This window comes from Urocitellus parryii, chromosome 14 (assembly GCF_045843805.1).
Source record: "Urocitellus parryii isolate mUroPar1 chromosome 14, mUroPar1.hap1, whole genome shotgun sequence".
Lineage (NCBI taxonomy): Eukaryota > Metazoa > Chordata > Mammalia > Rodentia > Sciuridae > Urocitellus > Urocitellus parryii.
Genome location: NC_135544.1, coordinates 59275017 through 59297537, shown reverse-complemented (window position 1 = coordinate 59297537; position 22521 = coordinate 59275017). Strand labels below are relative to the sequence as shown.

The window sequence follows — 22521 nt, the reverse complement described above, 5'->3', positions numbered from 1 at the left end:
CTTACGTGGCCCATGTGTGGCCATCAATATGACAGCAGGCCCAAAGGACAAGGTGACTTCAGCTCTGTCACTGATGGAATATCACTGGGTGGTTCCTGTGAAGACTTAAATAATGAAATACTAAATACTGGTTAAGAGTAGATATACAAATATTTTTGCCTGAATTTTGAAACAAGTTGGAATCTACTTCAATAATCCATTTTAAAATCTGGTTCTTTGGGAACGCCTAATAATAACTATCACAAAGGACTCTAGAGTCACAAATTTTTCAGGAGTCAATTCGAGCCTGATCTCATTGACCAACAAATCTTCCTAAGCTCCTACACAGATAAACCCGATCTGTTTTTCAATGGTGTGATGACTTAACCCTAATATTTCTCCCTCAGATTGGTCTAAACAATGGGATGTGGCACACAAAAGCCCTAACTAGCTTTACCAAGAGAGCCCTAAATGACACAGTTCAAGGGATCTCTCTACTGAACATAGAGGTGATGATAATGAGCAAGTTATTTTACAGAAATAAGTTGTCGTTAGATATTTTAACTACAGTTCAAGGGGACACGTGCCATTATAAAAACTAAATGTTGTGGATGTTTCCAATGACTCTGGTAACATTCCTAAAGCACAAAGTGGCCTCCACTCACAAATTGAAGGTATGTTGGGTCCCACCTGAAGCTTCAATGAGTTACTAGCTTCTTGGTTTTCAGAGACTGGCTGAAATACTAATTGCTTTTGTGCTAATTGTTTGCAAAAAAAACCAAAAAAACAAAAAAACAAAGTAATGCTCTGCTGTCTCGTTGATTGCTGTCCTAGCATGATCCCTGCCCTAGGTATGCCTTGTCTATCTCCTACCAACAGCCACCGTGGACTATGCACTGCCCTGATGCCGGACACCTGTAAGTCCATGCCCCACCTGATAGAACAAGGACTGTAGGTCACCTTCCCCCTCCCTCAGCAGGAAGCGGCTTGGAGATATCATTGCCCATTTTTCATAGAAATGTAAGGTAGAAATTGACTGTGGGGAAATGGAACAGTGGTCCACTTCATGCTTTGAATACAGCCCTTGCTGCTGTGTTGCTGGGACTTATTTTTAAAATGGCCATGTTTCTTTCTCTTTCTTTTCCTCTCCCACGCTGACCCACCCTCAGTTAATCTGGAGGGTGTTTGTGCATGGGGCAGGAATAACAGATTACCTCCTTCCCATCCTAAGCTGAGATATCTGTCCTTAGGAATGAATAATTCAGATTTCGGGGATGGCACCAGAAGGTCTAGGACATCTCTCAAATTAACAAGTGAATTATGATGGCATCAGGGCACACCTGGAAGGTAGCCTTTGAATCAGCTCTTTAAAAGCCTTCTGTTCCCTCTGATGGGCAGAATCAGAGCCCATGCAACAGGAGTCCCCCGTGCTTCTCCTTTGCTAGCAAAGCAATAAAACATCTTTTACTTTTTTTCTCAAAAGCAAAGCAAAACACAACACAACACAACAACAACAACAACAAGAAATTGGTTCCTTGGAGCCACCTTTTACTCTGATGCAGATGGGACATGGTTCAGAATTCCCTCCCTCCTCTATGCTGGAGTTCTGTACGTTGATGAAAACCCCCACTGTACAAAATATTGGCTCTGGGAACTTATGGCCAGCGACCTTCAACCGTTCTTCCTGTTGATGCCTTTGATGCTACAGTCTGCTTGCCTTCTCAGTGTTCCCTGTGACTCCTAATGTTTATCAATTGCTTGACCATCAGGATCTCCCCAGTCCCTGGCTTAACCAGCTTTAGAGCATTATTGCTTCTTATTGTTATTAATCTAGCCCGACTCACTACCACTTTTTCTCATTTTTTTTTGTCCTCTCTGGTTGAGTCATTGTGTCTTAAATGCCCCTTTCAATGCCCTTTTCTTGCTTCTCTACCTACTCAAACCTTATCCATTAATGTGCACTCTGGGAATCAGGCCTCTGGTCCTTGACACAGTAACCACCTCAAAGCCCTTCGCAGCACGGTGACAAGACCATGGGGCCCTAAAGTGGAAACAGTCTCACGGATTCTTTTATCAGGTCAGTTTGATCGCGCTCAGGCCTGCAGCCCTCCTAGCCCAGTGTGCCCTCCCAGACCCCCAGGAGTGCCCAGCAAAGGAACCGCATGGATCATGAGACCCCAAACAGCCCTCTCTGTTCCTCTTGGACGGGCTGTGGAAGACCACCAGCACCCTCCCTGCACCTCCTCTTTTTCCTTCTTCACTCCCAACTCCTGTTCCTTCTTCCCCTGACCTTTAGTTACAGTTCTACGCACACCGGGTGAGCGGGTTTGGGACAGTCTTAACATTCCTGTGGGCCTCACGTTTTCTTCCTGAATAAAGGCTGAATGATAATTTCGAATGGACACACACAACCTTTTTCTTACCGTCCTGATTTTATGTCTTTCTTTCCCTCTCTGTGATGTGGGCACACTTGCAAGCTCCTCTGGCAAACAGAGCGCTGGAGTCTAGTGGAACAGCAACCTACATACCATGGAGCCCACAAAGAGCCAGAATGGTGCTGGGGTTGATATGAGCACGTACCACTGAAGCATGGTCCCTGCAGAGTTTTGTGTGTCTCGAGGAAACACACACACACACACACACACACACCCAGGCATACACGTGCACAGATGGTGGGTGCTGACTTTAAAAAAAGCACATGAGGAAGTTTTGTTCTTTAGCTCCAAAGCTTCTAATATTGTCCCATCGTCATAACAAAGTCCTGTGTGGCTGGGAGTGTGTCTCCAGCCAAGTCGGGGGTTCAAGGCGTGACATACAACTCAGTCATCCTCAGTGACACAGGAAGAATGGGACACCTATTAATATTTCTACTCTACAAGGGAAGAAGCTGCTGCTTAAAGAATTCAAATACCTCAGGTCATTCAGAGCGTAAGGCAGGGCTGGGATTTGAATGGAGACCGTCTGATTTGAGGGACTGTTTCTTCATGGAATCTTAAAATGCATCAGAACCATGTATTTCTGGGGAAGGAGGGTGAGATGGAGAGATGAAGAGATGAAGACTACCGTTGAGGGAAGCTGAATCAGAAAGATGCTCCTTCCAACTTCACCTGAGAGGTGGAGAAAGCGTCCGTGTTAACCGGCTCTGCGTGACTACGGTCAGCTGTAGGAGGCATTCATCCTGTGTTACGATGCCTATGTATCTCCTGTCATCCCTCCAAATAGGGACATCCATGTGATTAAGGGAACCTGCTTCACCTTTTCCTGTGCTTCATGATGGCAGGTGTAGCAAAAACCACCTCGTCTGGAAATTTCGTCACTCTGTATACCAGTAGACAGCTAGACTTTCTTTATTTGAGGAATTTCAGTTAACAGGAAAAAATAAATAGAAAAATATATATGAGCTATGAATATGAATGTTACTGAAGTGATTTGAGAGCTTTGGGATCTCCCACGACCCTCCCAGGACCTCTGCTTACAGAGTCTGGTTTTGCAAAGACGAGTCTCACCCTCTCCTCCTGGATGGCTCCTCCCACCCCCTTTCCTCCCTCTCTGCCTGTGTCCCCAACTGCAGGTCTGGCTGACCCAGAGGTAGGTACAGGGTCTCCCTTCTCTGCACCTGTGGAGGGCAGGCTGTGCCCTCCTGTGAGCTACTCCAGGATGCACAGAACAGTGGTTTGGGGGCTGTGCCGAAACCTGTGTCACTCCATCTAGTAAAGCAGCAGCTTGCCATGAGCGACTCCATTTTGAGTTTCAGTGCTGAGATGGAATGACTCCGCACCTTGTTTGTACAAGGAAACAACCACCACCTGCCTAGCACAACCATGAGGCACAAACTGATAAGTAAACTTATCATGCTGATAAAAATGACTCATCAAAATGACCTGTGACTCTTCAAATTAATCGGAAGCACCTAGATGTATGGATGGATCAAACTCATTGGGAAAACCAGGCCCCTGTGCTTATTGAACACACCAGACCATGGAATAAAGCAACCCCCTCAGTCGAGGCCCATGAGAGGAGGAGCACCCTGAGACTGGACACAGCAGCACCCTGACTCTGTCACCTGGTCACCTGTCACAAGCCTTGCCTAGGAAACTTTCTACAGAGATGAACCTCTGAATCTCTGTCCTTGGGCTTCAGCAGATTATGGTTTCTCCTGCCCGTGACAATCTCACGTGGCCCACTCCAAATTGACACTCTGAAACTGCCATCCTCTTGTCCTTGGCCTAGAATACATGCCAGCACTTTGTCTGATTTTTCTGATTTTCTGGCACTTTGCTGGCTCTGTGTCCTGAACAAGTTCTTTGGCTGGTTCATGATCTTATCCATCCACCTATAGTGATTCTTTGCATTCTTATCTGCTCTCTGCCTCTGCTTGGAAACCTGTGGCTGTCTTAAACCTTCCTTGGCCTTTCTGTAACCTACATGTGTATCATTGTGTAAAGTGTTGTGTGGCTTGGATGTTAGAAATCAAGATTGGAATAAAAGAACCTGTGATTGCCCTGCTCTGACCACCACGTGACCCACAAAGATTCAGTGAATTGCCTCTGATGAAGGTGGTGTAGCCCTGGAATTTCTTATTATTCAATAAATTCTGACATTGTGGAAAGACACACACAGTTTGGTCTATGTCAATGACAGAGCTCGCTCACCATGGTATCACACTCAAAACACCCATGTTTTCACGACAGCTGAGATATAGGATGAGACAAGAAGTTGGATAAAAAACTAATTTATACTGAGATAAGGATGTAAGAGAGTCCCCAGCCTTAATCCTTCAGGGATATTTTCCTGTTAAGCCAAGAACTCTCTGGATACTGACTTTTCAGACACTTGAGTTAGAGATGCCAAACAACTTCCCGTAATTGGTGTCTTCCCCCCCACCCCGCCCCCATTAAGTGTGTCTAGGCACGTGTCTAAGCCTAGGGCAGACTCTCCCCTTCCCAATCTGACAGTTCCACTAGGGTCAGGTCTGGGAATTCTTCCCTCCTTCCCTGGGAGAGCCATGTGGTTTTTTGAGCAGCTGCTGCGGCCGTGGTTAGGGGAGGACTCATAGTGAATGGTAAGACCTTTAGCAACTTTCCAAAGGGTGAGAGAAGATAGCAAAGGGCTGCTGCCCTCCTTTTGGACATTGTTCACATCCCCAGATCTCTTTCTTTATTTCCCCTTCCTTAGGAAGGGGAGCTAGAGCTGGAATCCAGCTTGGAAAACAGCTGCTATCACCTGGTCCCCATCTGATCCCTCCTCCTGTAGCCTCCTTCTCTGCCCAAACCTTCCCACTCTGAACCCCACCACTTCTGTGCCCAGCCTCAGTTGCTTCTCAGATTCCTTCCTTCTTGATGACTGATGATGCTTCTTAGAGGGGAAGACAGCTGAAAAGTTCTTCTTGCGTCAAGGAAAGGAGCACCAGGGTGGAACCAGCCCGTTCAGGATGGATGCCTCGGACCTCGTCACTAGGCTATGAACTCTGGGTGAGCAGGGCCAGGTCCCTTTTGCTCAGCTCCGGGGCTGCAGAATCCAGCATAACGCAGGCCCTCGAAGGCTCAGGACTTGTTGAGAGTGGCCTGCCTCCTGACTGACTGCATGACCAGGTCTCCTGCCCTCCCCGTGGTTCTGCCTCAGTGTGGCCCATGCTGTCTTCTCTACCAACAGCCCAGCTTCTTCTTTCTCTCCCTGACCCTGCCTTCTTTCTGCTGTGTGGGTTCCCTTTGATTTGTGCCCTCTTTCTGTTCAATCCTCTGGTTTGTCACTGCCCCCCACCAGCATGCTTCCGTACCTAACACACTAGCTTTCCTCACCAAGCTTCCTAGGAAGAGCCAGACTTTTGAATGGCCCGCATGAGAATAGGGGCTCCCGTTTCTCTTGTCACCAGGGCTAGGTTTTCTTTTCAACAACCTCTGCAGAGTCAGCCTCAGGGGAGCCAGCAGCTCCCTGCTAATTCCCTGAACACCTCGCCCTGCAGGTCAGGTCGGCCTCTGCATGTGAATCTGCCTGATTTAATTCTTGGGCTTTGGAAAATCCCCAAACCTCTGGGAACCCTTCCCTTCACTGAGTTCCCTGTCGCTATTTAATTGCTGTAGAGTTGAGGAGTCTTTTCTAACCCTTGAACACCCTGTGAGCACCCCGACCAACTTAAGATTGGCCAGATCAAGAAGGGTACTAATGGCTAAATACCACCATGGCCAGTCTCCTCACCTTGGGGGATTCAGAACGCTCATTTCCACTGTAGAAGCTTCTAGATTCCCAAAAGAAGTTAAAATGGATGATTTCCAAGGGTGCTTTTACGTCCTGTCATTTTATGTCCTGTCGATTGGGAACATTTGCGTCTCATTTTTGATCTTGGACTCATCTGGTGGGCTGAAGGGAGTGGGGGGAGGATTTATCCCAGGAAAAGCTTAGCCACTGGAGTCGTATTTCAGCTCTCGAGGGAGCTAAGTTTTGACTTAATGCTTCCAACAAGAGACGCTTAGTTTTCTTCCAACATTGGCCTCCTATGGGAGGTTTCTATGCCTGTTGCTTCAGTTTACTCCCAAACTCAGTGAGAACAGAAGCGTTCTTAAATTTTAACACAGCACTGGTAATTAGAAGGTTTCTTTTTGGCTTGGCAGTTTCTTCCAGAATGAGGGAAAGTGGTGCTGAAGCAGAGAGCCGTGAGTCAGTCTCCTTGGTTCCCGCCTGGCAGCGTCTGTGCTTCATCTTATCCACCTGTGAACTTGGCACCTTAATGATACCCTTGAGAGACGGGGGCCACGGAGAACCCTAATTAGCGGGAGTCATGGGATGCTAGACTGTGAAGATGGGCAGGAACTTAGGGATCAGTAATCTCACTTTTACACAGGAAGACAGTGGTTTCCCAAGGTCACTTGGCTCTTTTGTGGCCAAGTCAGGACTAGACCAAGAACCTGCTTACTTCCACTTCCACTCCCCATCTCTGTGCGCCCTTAGCAGCCCTACAATGGCGTGGAAAATACAAATGGTGATATGTGCAGCTTTCACTGGGTGACAGCAGGCTTTGCAGGTACAATGGGAAAGAAGGAGGAAAGTTGCATCATCAGTAAGAACATTATGTAAGAAGTTGGGACACAGTGTTCAGAAGGCATGTTGGCAGCCTGTCATATGTTGAAAATTGGAGTTTAAATAACTTCTGTTTTAAAAATGTGGACTCCAAAGGAGAAGCTGATGCTATGTGATCATGGGAGAAAATCACCCTTAATTGCTTCTCATTGTCCTACCCATGATCCCTCCCATGGGACTGGCACAGGTCCAAGGAGCAGAGGAGGGAAACAACCATCACACAGGTAGGTGCCAGTTCCCGGGCCAAGAGCCTCCAGGGCCAGGAAACATTCAGACCAGACCAGTTGATGCTGGGGAGAAAACTGCCTCATCCACTTGAACCTCAGAGAAGAGCCACAGCAATCAGTGTAGGAGCCAGTCCAAGCTCCGCCCTGCCGGGCTCTACCAGATGGCAGGTGCTGAGTTGCTACCTGGTTGTTGTGTCGCAGTGACCTGACTGAGCCCTCCTGGGGTTCGTGTGTGGCCACCTTTGGACAGTTCCCAGCCAACCAGATGTCTTTAGGGTATCCACCTAGAAGGGTGGTGTTATGGTTTGGATGGGAGGTATGCCCCCAGATGTCCTGTGCTAATGCAGGAATATTCAGAGGTGAAATCAAAGATGCAAGAACACAGTGGGGAAGAGGGAAGAGGGCAGGCTTTAGGAGAGAGGGGAACTGGGGAGCACTTAAGGGAAAGAAGGCTTGGAAGGAGAAATCCAAGGCTGGTGGCTGGAGATGCACCGACACAGGGCACAGATAGCTCTCTGAAGCCCTTCGGCACCGAGTTACTCTGGGAAAGGATGGAGCTTGCTTTTCTTGGGCATGGGGCTCAGAATGGTCAGGGATGCTGGTGGCTCCAGAGCTCGTGTACTCCTTGATAATTGGTGAGCTGTGCACTGCACAGAACGAGAAGAGAGTAGCAGAAGGCTCGAGGGACCATTCCCAGAAATAACTAAAGGGAGTGGAGGTTTTACCAGGGGCTCAGGATATAGCTAGGGAAACACACAATGGAGTATTGGCCAACACAGCGTTAGGCGTTATCTTTTTGTTGCCTATAAGGTCAGGTTCAAGTTTATCAAATAATACCCTGTCCTTCAAGACCCTTCACAATCCTCTCTCCAATTATTCACTTGCTTAACACATAATTTGCTTAGCACCTTCTCTGGGCCAGCCGCTGTTGTAGATACTGGAAAAAGAGTTCAGAAACACACACAAGGCTTCTGATGCTGGAGTTCACCCTCTGTGAATATATCTATAAATGACTGTTAAGCTGAATCAAGAATTTCCAACTCCAAAGCTTTCTTCCTGACATGGCGGACATTTCACTGCAACTTTGTTGATCCACCGAAGGAACCATGTGTGGCTGTGGTTCTTTATCCCTGCTCTTCTCTGGGTGACCTGTCTTGTTCGTCTACAGCTATGCAACTTGAATCTGTTCAAATTCTGTCTTCCAGGCTGTGGTCAAAATCCAGCTCATCCCCTGAGCCTTTCTTCCATTATCGTCTGACTTATTTCCTGACCATCTTGGAGGGTATTTAGCACCAGTAATTTTTTTCTCTATGGTGCTTATCACCGTCTTTTGTTCTTGACTTATGTTTAAAAATATCCATTTTTGACTATAAATTTGAAGGCAGAACTTTTTGTCTGTTTGTTTCGGTGCTATATCTTCAAACCCAGAATAGTGGGTAGCATATAGTAACCTCCTAACTTTATCACTGAATGCATGTCATTCTATCTTTAGGATTAAAACGCACACTTGTGATTTTTTTACATCTCCCTTGGTGATGAGCACGATTCTCGATTCTCGGTCTTTATTGAGTTGATGGGGGTGACATTTGTTGATGGAAGAAAATGGCATTTGAATGAAACTCCTGCTTCAACCACTTACAGCTGAAATACACTCTTAAATAAGGAGTCTGTCTTCACTCACATTCCAAAACTTTATCTTCCCGATCTTCAAGATGTTCATATTTACAGGACAACAAGACCATTCTCCAAATAATTTTATGTGGCTAAGTTGCAGGCACATCATAAAATTATTACTTCCAGTACTTATAAAGCTATTTTATAGGGTCCCCTGGGAGGGGTCAACGGCTGCCATGAAGATGCGATAGCCATCATCTCCTCTTGTATCTGTGGGATGCGAGTCTGAGGCCAGACACCGTCAATCCAAAGCAGTGACACAAACAACCAAAATCGGTCTCCCAGGAGGAACCGCAAGACTTTTCAGGACCACGTTTCTTTACGCTCAGCTTAAAGGCCAGGACAAGTCCAAGTCCTGACTTGGCCAGCAAGGTCACAGGCGAGCTGGCTGATGCCCATGCAGTAAGAAGTGAACAGGGGAGCCAGCGGGTGGACGCTTGTTTCTGAATATGATACCTAACCTGAGTCCTCAGGACAATCCCACTTGGGAATGACATACCGGGCCCTCTCAGTGACCACCGGTTGGCCCAGGGGCATGTGTCCTGATATGGTAGCCATCCCTTCGCATCTTTGTCTGGCTCTGTTTAAAGTATGGATACCTTTCTCTCCGCTCCTGCTCCTGCATGTCCCCTCCCCAGCCTGGGGTAAGCCAGGACTGCAGACTGTCTGGATACAGCCACGTGGGTAACCAGCCCTAGGCTCAGAAAGGACTAGAGCGCCACCAACCCTGACCTCCAGGAAACACAGACAGTGTTCCAGTGGATGCAGTAGATACATACAGAAGTTTCAACAGCTCATTTTACAAATAAAATATGTCTTTTTTTGAATCTATAATATGGCTGTGCTAGAATTTTAAAAGACTAAAGGGGATTGGGACAATTTCATCTTTAGTCTTAAAAAGCAACAGAGTATTGTTCTGTTTTGATCGTAGGCATCTTTGAAAACAAGAATTGGCTGTGTCTCCATCGTTCATGATAAAGGCAAAACTTAGGTAGCTCAGCTTTGCTTGAAGGGGACACTCTCATTCTTCAGACTTAACGAAGCCTTCTGCTGTCTCATCTGAGCACTGCCTGGTACTTCCGGGGGGAGGATGAAGTTTCGGGCAGCTCATCATATCTGGCACTTGAACCTTGTGCACTGCCGTTACCAGACATGCTCCCGATGTTCCCAAACCATCTCACCCTGAAAACCAAACGGAACTCATCATCTCCCACACACCTTTCCTTTCGTCTCCACTCCATCCTCAGTTGATGGCAGCCATTCCCCTCAGTTGTCCAAGCCAGAAACCCATTGCCACCATCAGCTCCTCATCTCCTGACTCCTTCATGATGGCCATGTATCTAGTTCTGTCCACAGGAACTTCCATCTCCTGTCACTGCCCTTCCTAGTCCAGGCCACCATCACCTCTGTCTCGTCCCCTGTATCAGCGTCCTAACTGGCTCCCTGCTGCTGTTCTGGTCTCCTTCCCACCTACTTCCCACACTACAGTCTGAAGATTCCGAGAAAACAAACCCGATTATATCCCTCTCTGGAGTAATCATCTCTTCGCTGGATTCAAGATGAAGTACCAATTCTGCACTATGACATCTCAGGCCCGTGGGTCTGGGAGACTGAAAATCCACTTTGTTGGGTAACTAATTCGTTGAGCACAGAGATCCAGTGCCATCCAAAGTCTTGGTTTATATCATAGAAGACGGAGGATGTCAACTGGCAGGATCTTTAAAACAGCTCTCTAATTGTTTACCCCGAGGAGTGATTCAGCATCCTTTGTGGCCAGGATGTGAATCAGGGGCGAGGTATCAGAGTTTGATTCCAAGGAATACACTTGTGGCTTCCAGGCAGCAGCACGTACACTGAAGTCTTCCCAAGGCTAGGGATGGGAACCCCTCATGAACTTCCAACTGTTCCAGTGGTAGCCATGACAGTGGCTCTGGGAGCTTAGTGACGCCTGGAAGACCAAAGACAGGACTGAAGGCGCCCTAAGGATAAACAGGGAAGGTGGCGAGGGCAAGTCCAAGGCAGAGCCAGTGCATTCAGGGCTGCCTTGAAGAGCCCACCCCTCGTGGAGGGCACGGTTTTCTAACAAAGAGTCTACAGTCCTGTTTCCAAGGGAAAGGTGTTTGCCACTGTGATGGTTTGGATCTCGAATGTCCCCTGAAAGGCGCATGTGTTGAAGGCTGGGTCCCCCATGCAGCAGTGTTTAGGGGGAGGGATTTTAAGAAGTGATTGAATCTTGGGGGCTATGACCTCATCAGTGGATTTATCCACTGATGGATTCATAGAAGAATGGACTATTAAGTGGTGGTGAAAACTGAGGGAGATAGTGCCCAGGTGGAGGAGTGGGTCCTTGGGGACATGCCCTTGGGACTCTATCATCATGTCCCTGCCACTTTCTCTTTCTCTGTTTTCAGGTTGTCATGAGGCAAGCATCTTTGCTCGGCCACATGCTCCATGACTTTCTGGCTGGGAACAATGGAGCCAGCCCAGCTTGGGCGAGGCTTTCTAAGGCCACGAGCAAAGTAAAAGTTTTCTTCTCCAAGATGATTTTCTTAGGTAGTTTGTCACCGTGACGGAGAGCTGACTAACATACCCACTGCGATTCCCCTCTGAAACGCCCAGCCAGTGTCTGTTCCCATTAGGTGATTAGTCGAGGACGCACCAGGTGACCACAAACAGCATCTTCTGGATGTGCTGTCAGGAAGCCATCGAGTTCTTCACCAGCTCCAGCACCTGCCTTGTTCCTTCAATGGAAGAATCAATGGTAATCATGGGAGCCGCGCTCTCACCTGGCTGCAGTTGTTAATTTCTCTCCCACAGAACAATGTCCACGAGAGGAGAAGAAAGCCATCTTCCTAAGTGACTTTTAGAATTCATTCACTTGTTGGCTATAAAAACATGCAGATCCACCCTGGCGCTTCCATGTGAAGATAATGATACTTTTTGTTGTTGTTGCTTCGGGTTTGATTTTGATGAGTTAGAAATCACACCTGCTTTATGGCTCAGGATGGGTGTTAAGTGTTAGCAGGTTGCTGGCTTTCCTCGTGTTTTACATTTTAATAAAATTTACTTTTAACTAAAGAGGGAGACGGTAGGGTCAGGGAGATCAACCAGCAGACAGCACATGGGTCCTGTGACAGAATTCTGACCAATGGCTAAACATTGTAGGAAGAGAGATTTGGGCTACCACAGAGCTTGGCCTCCCCCGGGGTGCATCAGACCACCTGTGTCTGGGGCATCACAGTGGGGACTCAGGCATTACGGAACATCCTATTAAACATCTCCTTAGGGGACATTCTAACCCTGATGTTTTGGAGTTTTTCAGAAGCAAACACTATTGTAGGAGGAAAAGTTGGTTGTTCGAATGTCTTTGCTTCCTTTTTAAAATAATGCAATAGAGAAACTGTGGAGCAGAAGCATTTTAAGAAGTCTGCGTATTATAAGAGTACGGATATACTGTGGGACATGACAGTTCACTTAGCATGATTTACTTGTTTCCGAGAGCAGCACTCATCTAGATGTGTGTTTCCATAATTCCTAAATTGTCTGGGTAGTCTGTTTGGAATCCATTATACGCACTTTGATCTAAATTGTTGTTAAAAGTATTTATTATCCTCCTTTAAAATTCCTGAGTCACCAAGAGTAAAGCCGACTGGGCTACAAGTCGGCAAGGACGTGAAAGCTCGGAACGGGGGGTGGGGTGCCCACTGGGGGCTGCACACTGGCAACTGGATCAGAGGAAAAACCTCAGTCTTCAGATTCCAGGTTTAGAAAGGGTCCCACTCATGAGTACATGGAAGGTGTCCGTTGCAAGAGGAAAATGTCCTCCAATTATTTGGGAGGTCTCAGAAAACTTAGCCTGAAGCATGGACACCTTCAAGGTTAATGTCTGTAGCTGCATTTAGCCGTCAAACATGTGGCTGTAGTTCTTATCATGGTTTGAGCTCATGACCTATACAGGCATGGGCGTCTGGGTGTCTCACAGGAATGTCTCAAGTCCAAAGTGATGCCCTCATCTGTTTGCCTGCCAGGGTTCCCATCTTCATAAGTGATCTTTAAAATTCATTCATTTGTTGGCTATAAAAACCCTGGCACTTCCTCCCTGATGTCACCAATAGATTATACCTCTGAATATCGCTCAGGTCTCTCCATGTCTGTCTCCATGGTCCTCCCGACTCCAAGTCACTTGACCTGTTGCCTGCAGGAGCCTTCTCCCTGGTCTCCAGAGGGTCTGCCCCTCTCTCCCTTTGCCCCAGATGATCTTTGGGAACTGCAATTCCAATTTGGTGACATCTGTGCTCATGTGCTTCCAACACCTTGCAGTGCCCTTACATGAAATCCCAAATCCCCGGAAGGCCATCTGTCCATGTGATCTGCCCTCCTCCTACCCTCCCTGTGCTGCCTTCTCTGGTCACCCCAACCTGTTGAGCTGTGGGCGATTCTCTGTTATGGACCTCCACTCCTGCTGGCCTCCTTGCCTGGAATATTCTCCTCTCCTCATCTGCTTTGTGGTGCCAGCTCCAACTCGCTGCCTGGGTCTTAGCTCAAATTCCACTTCCTTGGGTAAAGAATCTCTGATCCCCTCTACCCATCCACACACCCCAGACTCTGCCCAGGAGAAGTTCACTTGTTCAACACCATCAAAGCCTCCCATGTTTTTCCGAAGCACCTATTACCATTGTTGTTCTGAGATTGTGGGTTGTGATTTCTTCACTGTCTCCCTCATGAAGTTCATGAAGATGGAAATTGTGCCTGGAATATTGTTGGTGTTTAATAAACACTTATTAAAGATTAAAACACTAATTGACCACCGATTGTGTGCCAGACATCATGTAAAATATTTCCCAAACATCCCATTTAACTCTCCTGACAACCCTATGCGTGTATAGTAGCAACCCCCTTTTACAGATGAGGAATCTGGGGCTTCAAGAGTTTAATTCACAATAAAGAGAGTAGCTGAGCTCAGATTCATATCTGGATGGATATCCACACTTTGTATTTCCTCTCTTGTTTATGTAAGCTGGCCCTTCTTTGCTGGCTTTATGGTGAACACGGTGCATAGTGTTACAGTACTTGGAGTCCAAAGCAAAGACACTTATCCAAGTGGCCAAAAAAATCAATCACATGTCCCAAGGACTATTTTTTTTTAAGGAAGCAGAGACATCCATAATTCGAATCATTAAAACAAAAATAAAATTCTTGAATATTAATAATCAAGTGTGTTCTTAAAAGCATGTTTGGATACAGGATAAGCTTTGTACACTACATTCTATCAAAAAAAAAAAAAAACAAACCTCCAACAAAACTCTATTAATAAAGCATGCCTGAAAACAGAGGTATTAGGTGAGAGAGTATCATCTGTCATTTACAATACAACATTGCAAAAGTCCAGGCCTACAAGAGAACTGCAATCCTCAGCTCTCGAGGGTGAGGGCGGGGAGATAGGGAAATGGAAGGAGAGATGGCGACAGACAGAAACAGTTACCCTCTAGGGCGTGGCGTCCAAGTGTGCATTCCTGACACAGACTTCCAACTCCTACCCTTGCTGCCTGGGAAGGCAATGGGTAGTTTGCTTAGTAGTCAGTGACAGAGGCACACCTATTATCGTCTCTGTGTCTCTGTGTCCAGCATGTGGAAGCACAGGGCCTGCTGTGAGCAGGTTCTACCTCCACACTGGGACCCCTGCTTTTCTTCTTCACGTTTGCCAGCTCTGCACCTGTGCCCAGGTACCCCCTGGTTCGTTAGTGCCCACCCTGTTGCTAATTTTCAGGGATACTTTGAGAGGCCAGGATCTGGACCTTCAGACCATCTGTGAGTACACAGGTTCCCCCTTATCCACCAGGGCTATGTTTCAAGGCTACAGTGGGTGCCTGACACTGCACACAGCTCAGAGGGCTCTGCTTCTCCCTACACACAATGCGCACATTTAGTAATGCCTTTTCCATCTTAACTGAGCATTTATTGGACACCGTGGCTGCAATTTTTGCAGTGTGAAGAGTAACAGGAAAACTAGGAACAGTTTCTTTGGCTTCTTCACAATTTCATGGGAGAAGGTTCACTTTTAGTGTAGATTTTAGCAGCCCCAGATGTGAGCTTCTTCCTTCCTTATTAAGTCAAGAGCTCCCGCTCCTGGAAGCACTTCAGAGGTTTCCTTTGGCAGATTCAAACTTATCCAAACTGCCAGCAACACTTCTGTGTGCTCTGGGACTCTTACAGATCAAAAGTGTCCCCCAAAGGGGGACAGTTGAGTCAACAGAGGTGAGCCCCTCAAGGAGACACTGGGAACCTGGCTCCTCTGTCCCTCTTTGCTTCTTGGCCACCACAAAGCCAGCAGCTTTGCTCCTCCTTGTGCTGCTCACCATGAGGTTCTGCCTTCCCAGACTCAAGAGCCATGGAGTCAGTCAACCATGGACTGAAACCTCTGATAGAAGGCAAAGTAAATCTTTCCTCTCCTCCTTTTAACTTGATTATTTCGGGTATTTGTCACAGTGACAGAAAGATGGGCCATGATTAAATAAGTGTCACTTGAACACAAGCCCTGTGATACCATGACAGTTGACCTCATAACCAAGACACTGCTAAGGGACTAAAAGGTGGGTCGCACAGACAGCATGAAGAACCCAGACAAGGGAAGGATTCACGTCCTAGCGGATGGAGTGGGGCAGCATGGGATTTCATCCCGCTAGGCAAAATGGTAGGCAATTAAAAACTAGTGCATTGTCCATTTCCGGAATTTTCCACTTGATACTTTCAGACTGTGGCTGACAACAGGTAAATGAAACCATGGAAAGGAAAACTGCAGATAAGGGGTGACTAGTGCACTTTGGGAGAACTTCCTATATTCAGAGTGTTGGGGAAGGCACGTTCACGCCAACATGGTCACACTTCCCGAGTAGCCTGTTAGGGGTCACACCTAACTGCACCTATAAAAAGTTGATGTATAGTCTTGCCCATCTGAGAACCTTTCTAGACTAGGTTGAGTTCGGTTAGGTGAAGGGTAGCCTTTTTTCTGAGTTGGGCTGCTTTCAGGCTAGAACTGAGGCCACACATTTATTGAAGGGACCCCTGGGCTTTCGGCCACATCAGAAACCCTGTCCGTATTTTTGTCTCCTTAAGATGAAAGCCTCCCAGAAGTCAGACATAGTTTATTTTAGGTTTGTAAAGTCAAGTTTCACGATCCCACAACACCTCAAAGGGTTCCTCAGAGCATGGTGAGGCACTGACGGTGGCTCTAAGGACAGCGACCTTCACAGTGGATGTAGCTTACCAAGCACTAAGGGCACGCCGGTCACCCTTCACTGCCTCACCCCATTTCGGCCCCAGAAGGCATGCCCTGTGCATCTCCACTTTGCAGACGTGCAGAATGAGACCCAGGGAGTTTAATAATTTGCCAAAGAATAATCATCCTGTAAGATTAGGCAGGGTTGAGCCCACGCCTGCCTGGCTCCAGATGCCGCTCCCTGTCCCAACACGGCACTTGCTGAAAATCTGTTCAGCTGCCTCCTGCTGCTGAGTAGTAGTTTAACAGTGCTGAGTGCTTGCTGTTACGTTTCCACCAGCAAAAATTGGGTTCTAATTTCGGAACAGACACAAAGCCACTTCAATCAATTATTAAGAAACTACCAGCCAGGTGTGGTGGTACACACACCTGTAATCCCAACAACTTGGGAGGCTGAGGCAGGAGGATCACAAGTTCAAAGCCAGACTCAGCAACTTAGGCCCTAAGCAACTTAGTGGGATGCTGTCACAAAATAAAAAAATAAAAAGGGTTGGGGATGTGGGAATGTGGCTCCGTGGTTAAGCATCCCCTGTGGTTCAATCCTTGGTACAAAAAAAAAAAAAAGTAGAAATTGCTGAAACTTTTTCATATAATAATTTATAGTGGCTTTCTTTTGGGAATGAGTTTATCTGTATCCAGGCACCAAACAGTTTGAAAAAAAGTCACTGCATCAAACAATTATTGTGTTTAAGTTACAAATTAATACATGCCAAATCTGTAAAATTTATAATATCTCCAATTGGTGTGCCCGCTCTGTGCACAGGAACATGTGTGTGCATGCACAAAAATACACGCTAAATAACAATCAGCCAAGATGTTATAATTCAGAAATAAGAACACGCTGTAAACAACAGGGATTGCATTGATAGTACTTTCTTTTAGGACCTGCTTTTTTCATTTAATACATTATGAACATTCTTCTATCTTAATTTTATTTCAGAGAACAATTTTTCATGACATCTTAGCATTTCATAATACGAATTATAAAAAATTTATTTCTTCTGCTCTTGCTAATTTGAACATTTTAGTTCTTTCCAAGTGTTCTCTGTTAAAAATAACTATGAAGTAAACATTTGTGTGGCTAGATTTGGTGGTACCTTTTGGAACATTTTCTCAAGACAAATTCTAGAAAAGGATTCTGGGTTGTAAAATATAAGTTTTTGGATCCATGTTTACGAATTTCTCTTTGGAGAAGGCATTTGTGCCAGCAATGAAAAATAATGACAATATGGTGATGATGACAGCAATGAATGACTGCGAGTGCTCTAGGTACCAAGCTCTTAGGTTTTCATGCGCGGCCACACCAATCATTTCATTTTGATAAATGGTGTACTTGCCAATAGGAAATATAGTTGTTGAATTTTATGTACCAAATGATAACAAAGATATATGCATATGTGTATAAGTATGTATATTTTGAAGGATTTTAGAAAACATTGATAAAACTATTCTCAAAGACAATGGCTAAGATGCACACAAAAATATCTATCAATGATTTTTTCAGTAGAAGAGTAAATAAAAATTGCAATGCAGGCAACTTGGAAAGATTGAAAATGACAGTCCCCCTCCACCATCCTGCCCTGCAGGAAGCCAAAGCTGGCTCTCTGCTGAGCCTACACATACTCCTGGTTACACAGGGAAGACGGGAGTAACTGAAATGGACGTTGGATCAAACAAGCGGAAAAAGAACAACAGGATTTAAACAAAGAAAGTGGAAATCAAAGAATTGGAAAGCAGACAATCACTAAACTAACTGGCACGTTTAATTTGATTCATCGGACAGACCCCAGATTGGACATGCCCCTGAGAAGCCCGACCACAGTTGTAGGAGAAAAAGTGCAATCGGTCCACCAGTAATCAAAGGAGGCCCTTTCGGATGGTGAGAAGAGTAAAGGCAACTCCAACGACACACCGTCTGCACATAACCTGAGGATTCTGGGCAGCACTGACGACATGGGCCAAGTTCTCTTCAGAGAGGGAGAATAGATTGCCATAATGGTTAGGATAGAATGCTCAAAGAAATCTCTCGAGACCTGGTCCCACGCTCAGTAAACAAAGGTTACTGACAGGGAAGGCCTGCCAGGCTGCCCAGTTGCGTGGCACAGCAGTCAGAGTCCCTTCAATAGAAGTTTATATCTCTTGTTAAAGAAGGGACAAGAACAAGCTGGAAAGGACCTTGGGTATGGCAAGCTAGAGTTGACCTTGGGTGCAGGTGTCTGGGTAACAACAGATTTTTTATTTAGTGACCTGGAGTGGGGGGTATGGGAACAAGGTGTCTTAAGTTTCTTTTTCTTGGCAGTTTATATAAGTTTTGGTTTTGGGTTAAGATGTAGTTCCAGAATTAAAATGGAGTTACTAATGTCTAGGACACTCCATATAATAATGATTACAGAAGACATAAAAATGGACAAAATTTACCCTTACAAGTTGTTGGGTCCAAACAGATTATAGTCAGGCTGTGTACGTATTTCCAGAGCCCTTGAGCAAGCTGAAATCTTCCTGATTCACCTCCCAGGCCAGCACCATCTTGAAGCCTAGACTGAGAAACAGCCAGACAGCCAAGATCCCAGGCCCTGCAAACCCCAGGGTCTCCTCCACTACACGGCTTGAAAGCAGCCACAGACATCCTGCAAATGACCATGTGGCGTGTTCCAGGAAGACTTCACCTGTGCACAGAAAAACTCGAATGCCATGTCACTTCTATACGTCATGAAAAAAAATTCTTCATTTTTTTTTCAATTATTTAAAATGTAAAAAATCATTATTAATTCATGGTCCATTCAAAAAATGAAGCAGTTTTGATATGACACATGGGCTGGTTTGCTAACACCCAGAGAAGGATTTAGCTCTTGCTTTAAGGGGAATTTGAGAGCACATGGGTTTCTTCTACACCTTGATTATTACGAATGTCCTCAACAGTACCATGCTGGTTTTGTTACTGTAGCTTTGTAGTATAGTTTGAAGCCTGGTATTGTGAGGACTCCTGCATCACTCTTTTTGCTCAGGATTGCCTTGGTTATTCTAGGTCTCTTATTTTTCCAAACTATTTTGTTTTTTTCTAGTTCTGCGAGGAATATCATTGGTCATTTGATGAGAATTGCATTCATCCGATAATGCTTTTGGTAGTGTGGCTATTTTTTTTCAAACCTTTATTTATTTATTTTATTATTTTATTTTATGTGGTGCTAAAGATTGAATCCAGGTCCTTGCTCGTGCTAGGCGAATGCTCTACCCCTGAGCCACAACCTCAGCCCCAGTGTGGTATTTTAATAACATCAATTCTGCCTATCTAAGAACATGGGAGGTCTTTCCATCTATACACAGTGGAGTATTACTCAGCCATAAAGAAGAACGAAATGATGGCATTTTCTGGTAAATGGATGGAACTGGAGAGCATCATGCTAAGTGAAATAAACCAGACTCAGAAAGCCCAAGGTGGAATGTTTTCTCTCTTATGTGGAAGCTAGCCTAAAATAAGAAGGAAAAATAGAAGGGGGTCAGGGGATTCCCATCAAAAAGGAATAAGACTGGTGGGTTAGATAAAGGGGACGAAGTGGAAGGGAGAAGAGACAGAATAAGGAAGAAAGAGGAGTGAATGTGCCCTAACTTTCCTACGTACAGACGTGAACATACCACAGTGAGTCTCGCCATCACGTTCGTCCACAAGACACTAACCAAAAAGAAAAATAAATCTAAAAGCAAATAGCAGAAAGATCAGTCGAGTAGAGGGAAGGGAATGGGAGGGAGAGGAGGGAGGGAAAGAGGAAGGACAGGGGACTGAACTTGACAAATTATATTCCACGCTTTTTAGATTACGTCAAAATGAATCCTGATGTCATGTGTAACCAAAAAAAAAAAATCCAATAAAAATATAATAAAAATAATGTTAGCAACAGGAAGCATGTTCAAAAGTACAATTTCTAGAATGATATTCTAGAAGATTAAGTCGATGCAAAAAGAGAAGAAAAGGAGACACACACAATGGAAAAAAGTTATTATTTGTATAACTGCATACTAATGCTTTGTTACCAGGAAAATAAAAGGGGTACTTTAACTTAAAAAATTTTTTTTTCCTATATCTGACTTTTAAAATGACCGAGAGACAATTATCAATGCAGTTGCAATGAACACCTCATTAGACTGTGTCCCGTAAATTCTGTCTCCTACTAAGAAGGACCAAGACTCCTGGAAGCCGTGTCTGATTCCAGGTCAGCGTGGGAAATGCTCAAGAACCGGCTCTCCAGTCTGCAGGCAGGACAGCCACAGGACACTGCAGGGCCACAAGGAAAGGGCTCAAAACTAACTTGGAAGAGCTGCCACTCAAGGCAGATGAGTGAGACTGGGCGAGGAGTCCCCCAGGGTGAAAATGGCGAGAGGGAGTAGCAATGTGTCTCAACCTGTCAATTCTTACTGAAGCTGGGGAACAAGAAAGCCTCATTGATTATCTCTGAGGGAGCTTAAATAACCAGCTAATGATTTTGAAAATAAGTGAGTAAAGACTCTAGCATTAATTCTGTTTTTCTCAGGAAAATCTATAGTCCCAAGCTCTTCATAGATTTTTCCAGACAACAAAGGAAGATAGAGCGTCAGTTAGAATGTCAGCTGCACGTTCCCAAACCTAGCAAGGATTATCATACTTAATATCTTAAACCGATAACTCCTACGGGCTTCAGGGTGGCCCAGGAAAGCACTAGCTTCACAACAAACAGGAACGAAGGCTTCCAAAGCCAACCACCAACTTCCAGGAAACACAGGAAGATATCAGGCAATACCACGAAGATGGGGCAGCAAAATCCAGACGAGGAGACCCTGCCCGTTCAAATAAAAACCAAAACTCCAAGGAAAAGGACAGAGAGCATGCTGGAGGGGAACTTGATTAAAAAAAAAAATCCCAGAAACACAGAAAGCAAATCATCGTATATGGACTTTATTTGGATCTCAATGAAAACAAAAAAATCCTAAAAGCATTAGAAGGAAATCGGGGAAGGTGGCCGCTGACTGGAATTTGATGAGGAGGGCCTGTTGGGGGTTTTTGGTCAGAGAGGCTGATCCTGTGGTGGAGAGGTCCCCAGCCAAACGTTTACAGATGAAGTTGTGTTTCCACTGGAATTTGCCTCAAAAGAATCTGGGTGGAGTGAGGAATCCAGGGAAGACAAGGACCCCCCCACCCCGAGTCTGTCTTTATGAACGGAGAAGTCCCACAGTCACTCAGAGGACATCATGCCAGGAACCTGGCCACAGGAGACTGTCCCTGGAGCAGGGCGGCTTCATGGAGGCAAGATTCAGGGACAGATGCCCCTTGCGCATGCACGAGGGGGGGGAGGGCGTTTGGCACCGGGAGCCATGCCAGGGACCTAGGTAGAGGCGTTCTTAAGTTGGAACGGGAGGATGGGGAGGCCTGGAGGTCAGGTGCGGCCTCCGGATGGGCTGCAGGGATGACCGGGCGGCTGCGAGGTGTGGTCCCAGAAAGCCTTGGGACAGGGCCTTGTTTGAGAGGCAGCTGGTTCAGGACCGACTGGAGAGGTCTGTGCACTCAGGAGCAAATATTTACAGAGACGAGAAGAGAACCAAGTGTGAAATGAAGAGAATCCTATCAGAGCATCGGTTCCCAGGGTTCTCCAAAGGGTCTGAAAGGTGGAGAACACGGCCGTAATAAAGCTGAGACACTGTTTGCCTTTCTTGCTCTCCTTCTCTCACCAGAGTGTGGTGCAATGCTCCAGAGAGGACCTGATGCCTCCTACTGCCACGGGGTGAATGTGGAGGCCGAGAGGGGAATTGAGCTGTCTCCTGTAGCCAGACATCAAAGAGATTCACAAAGGGAAAACAAGTTCAGTTTCAATTATTTTTCCAACACAGAAAAGCACGGTTTCCTTAACCCATGCAGAAAGAGCATGTTTTAAAAAGGACTCCCAATACATCAAGCAGATCTAGACACACTTATCCCTTTGCTTACACAAGGCATGAGCGCCGTTAGCTCTCACCTACCTCTGGCCTCTTCTCATTTACTTTTTGTTCAAAGGACATTTTTCATTCCCTAATTATTTTCCCAGGCAGAAATCATAGCTCAGTTATCTTGACAGGTCATTTAATGTGTGCGCAGGGAAAGTCAACTCATTTATTTGTCTCTCAGGACTCTAGTGAAAAATAGAGCTAGCATGGTACTGGCCTGTAAAAAAAGACACAGCTAATGAAATATATTAAAGTTTACAAATCGGCACATTTGGTGGGAGGGCGGATGTACTTTACCATTCTTCAAAACCCAGATGAAAAAAAATTCTTCTTTAAGACACT

General features: G+C 45.8%; 1 protein-coding gene across 5 annotated transcripts in view; it reads right to left on the bottom strand.

Annotated features, from left to right (window-relative positions):
• Positions 1 to 22521, bottom strand: part of Adra1a (adrenoceptor alpha 1A) — an 88082-nt gene that overhangs the window by 6105 nt on the left and 59456 nt on the right. Inside the window, exon 3 of one of the 5 annotated variants that reach the window (XM_077792424.1) lies at positions 21938 to 22017. The exons of the other annotated variants lie outside the window; for them this stretch is intronic. Coding sequence (XP_077648550.1) covers positions 21968 to 22017 — 50 coding nt within the window. The 3' untranslated portion in view covers positions 21938 to 21967. Of the gene's footprint in view, positions 1 to 21937; positions 22018 to 22521 lie in introns of those variants that run through there. 5 annotated transcript variants of the gene reach the window in all.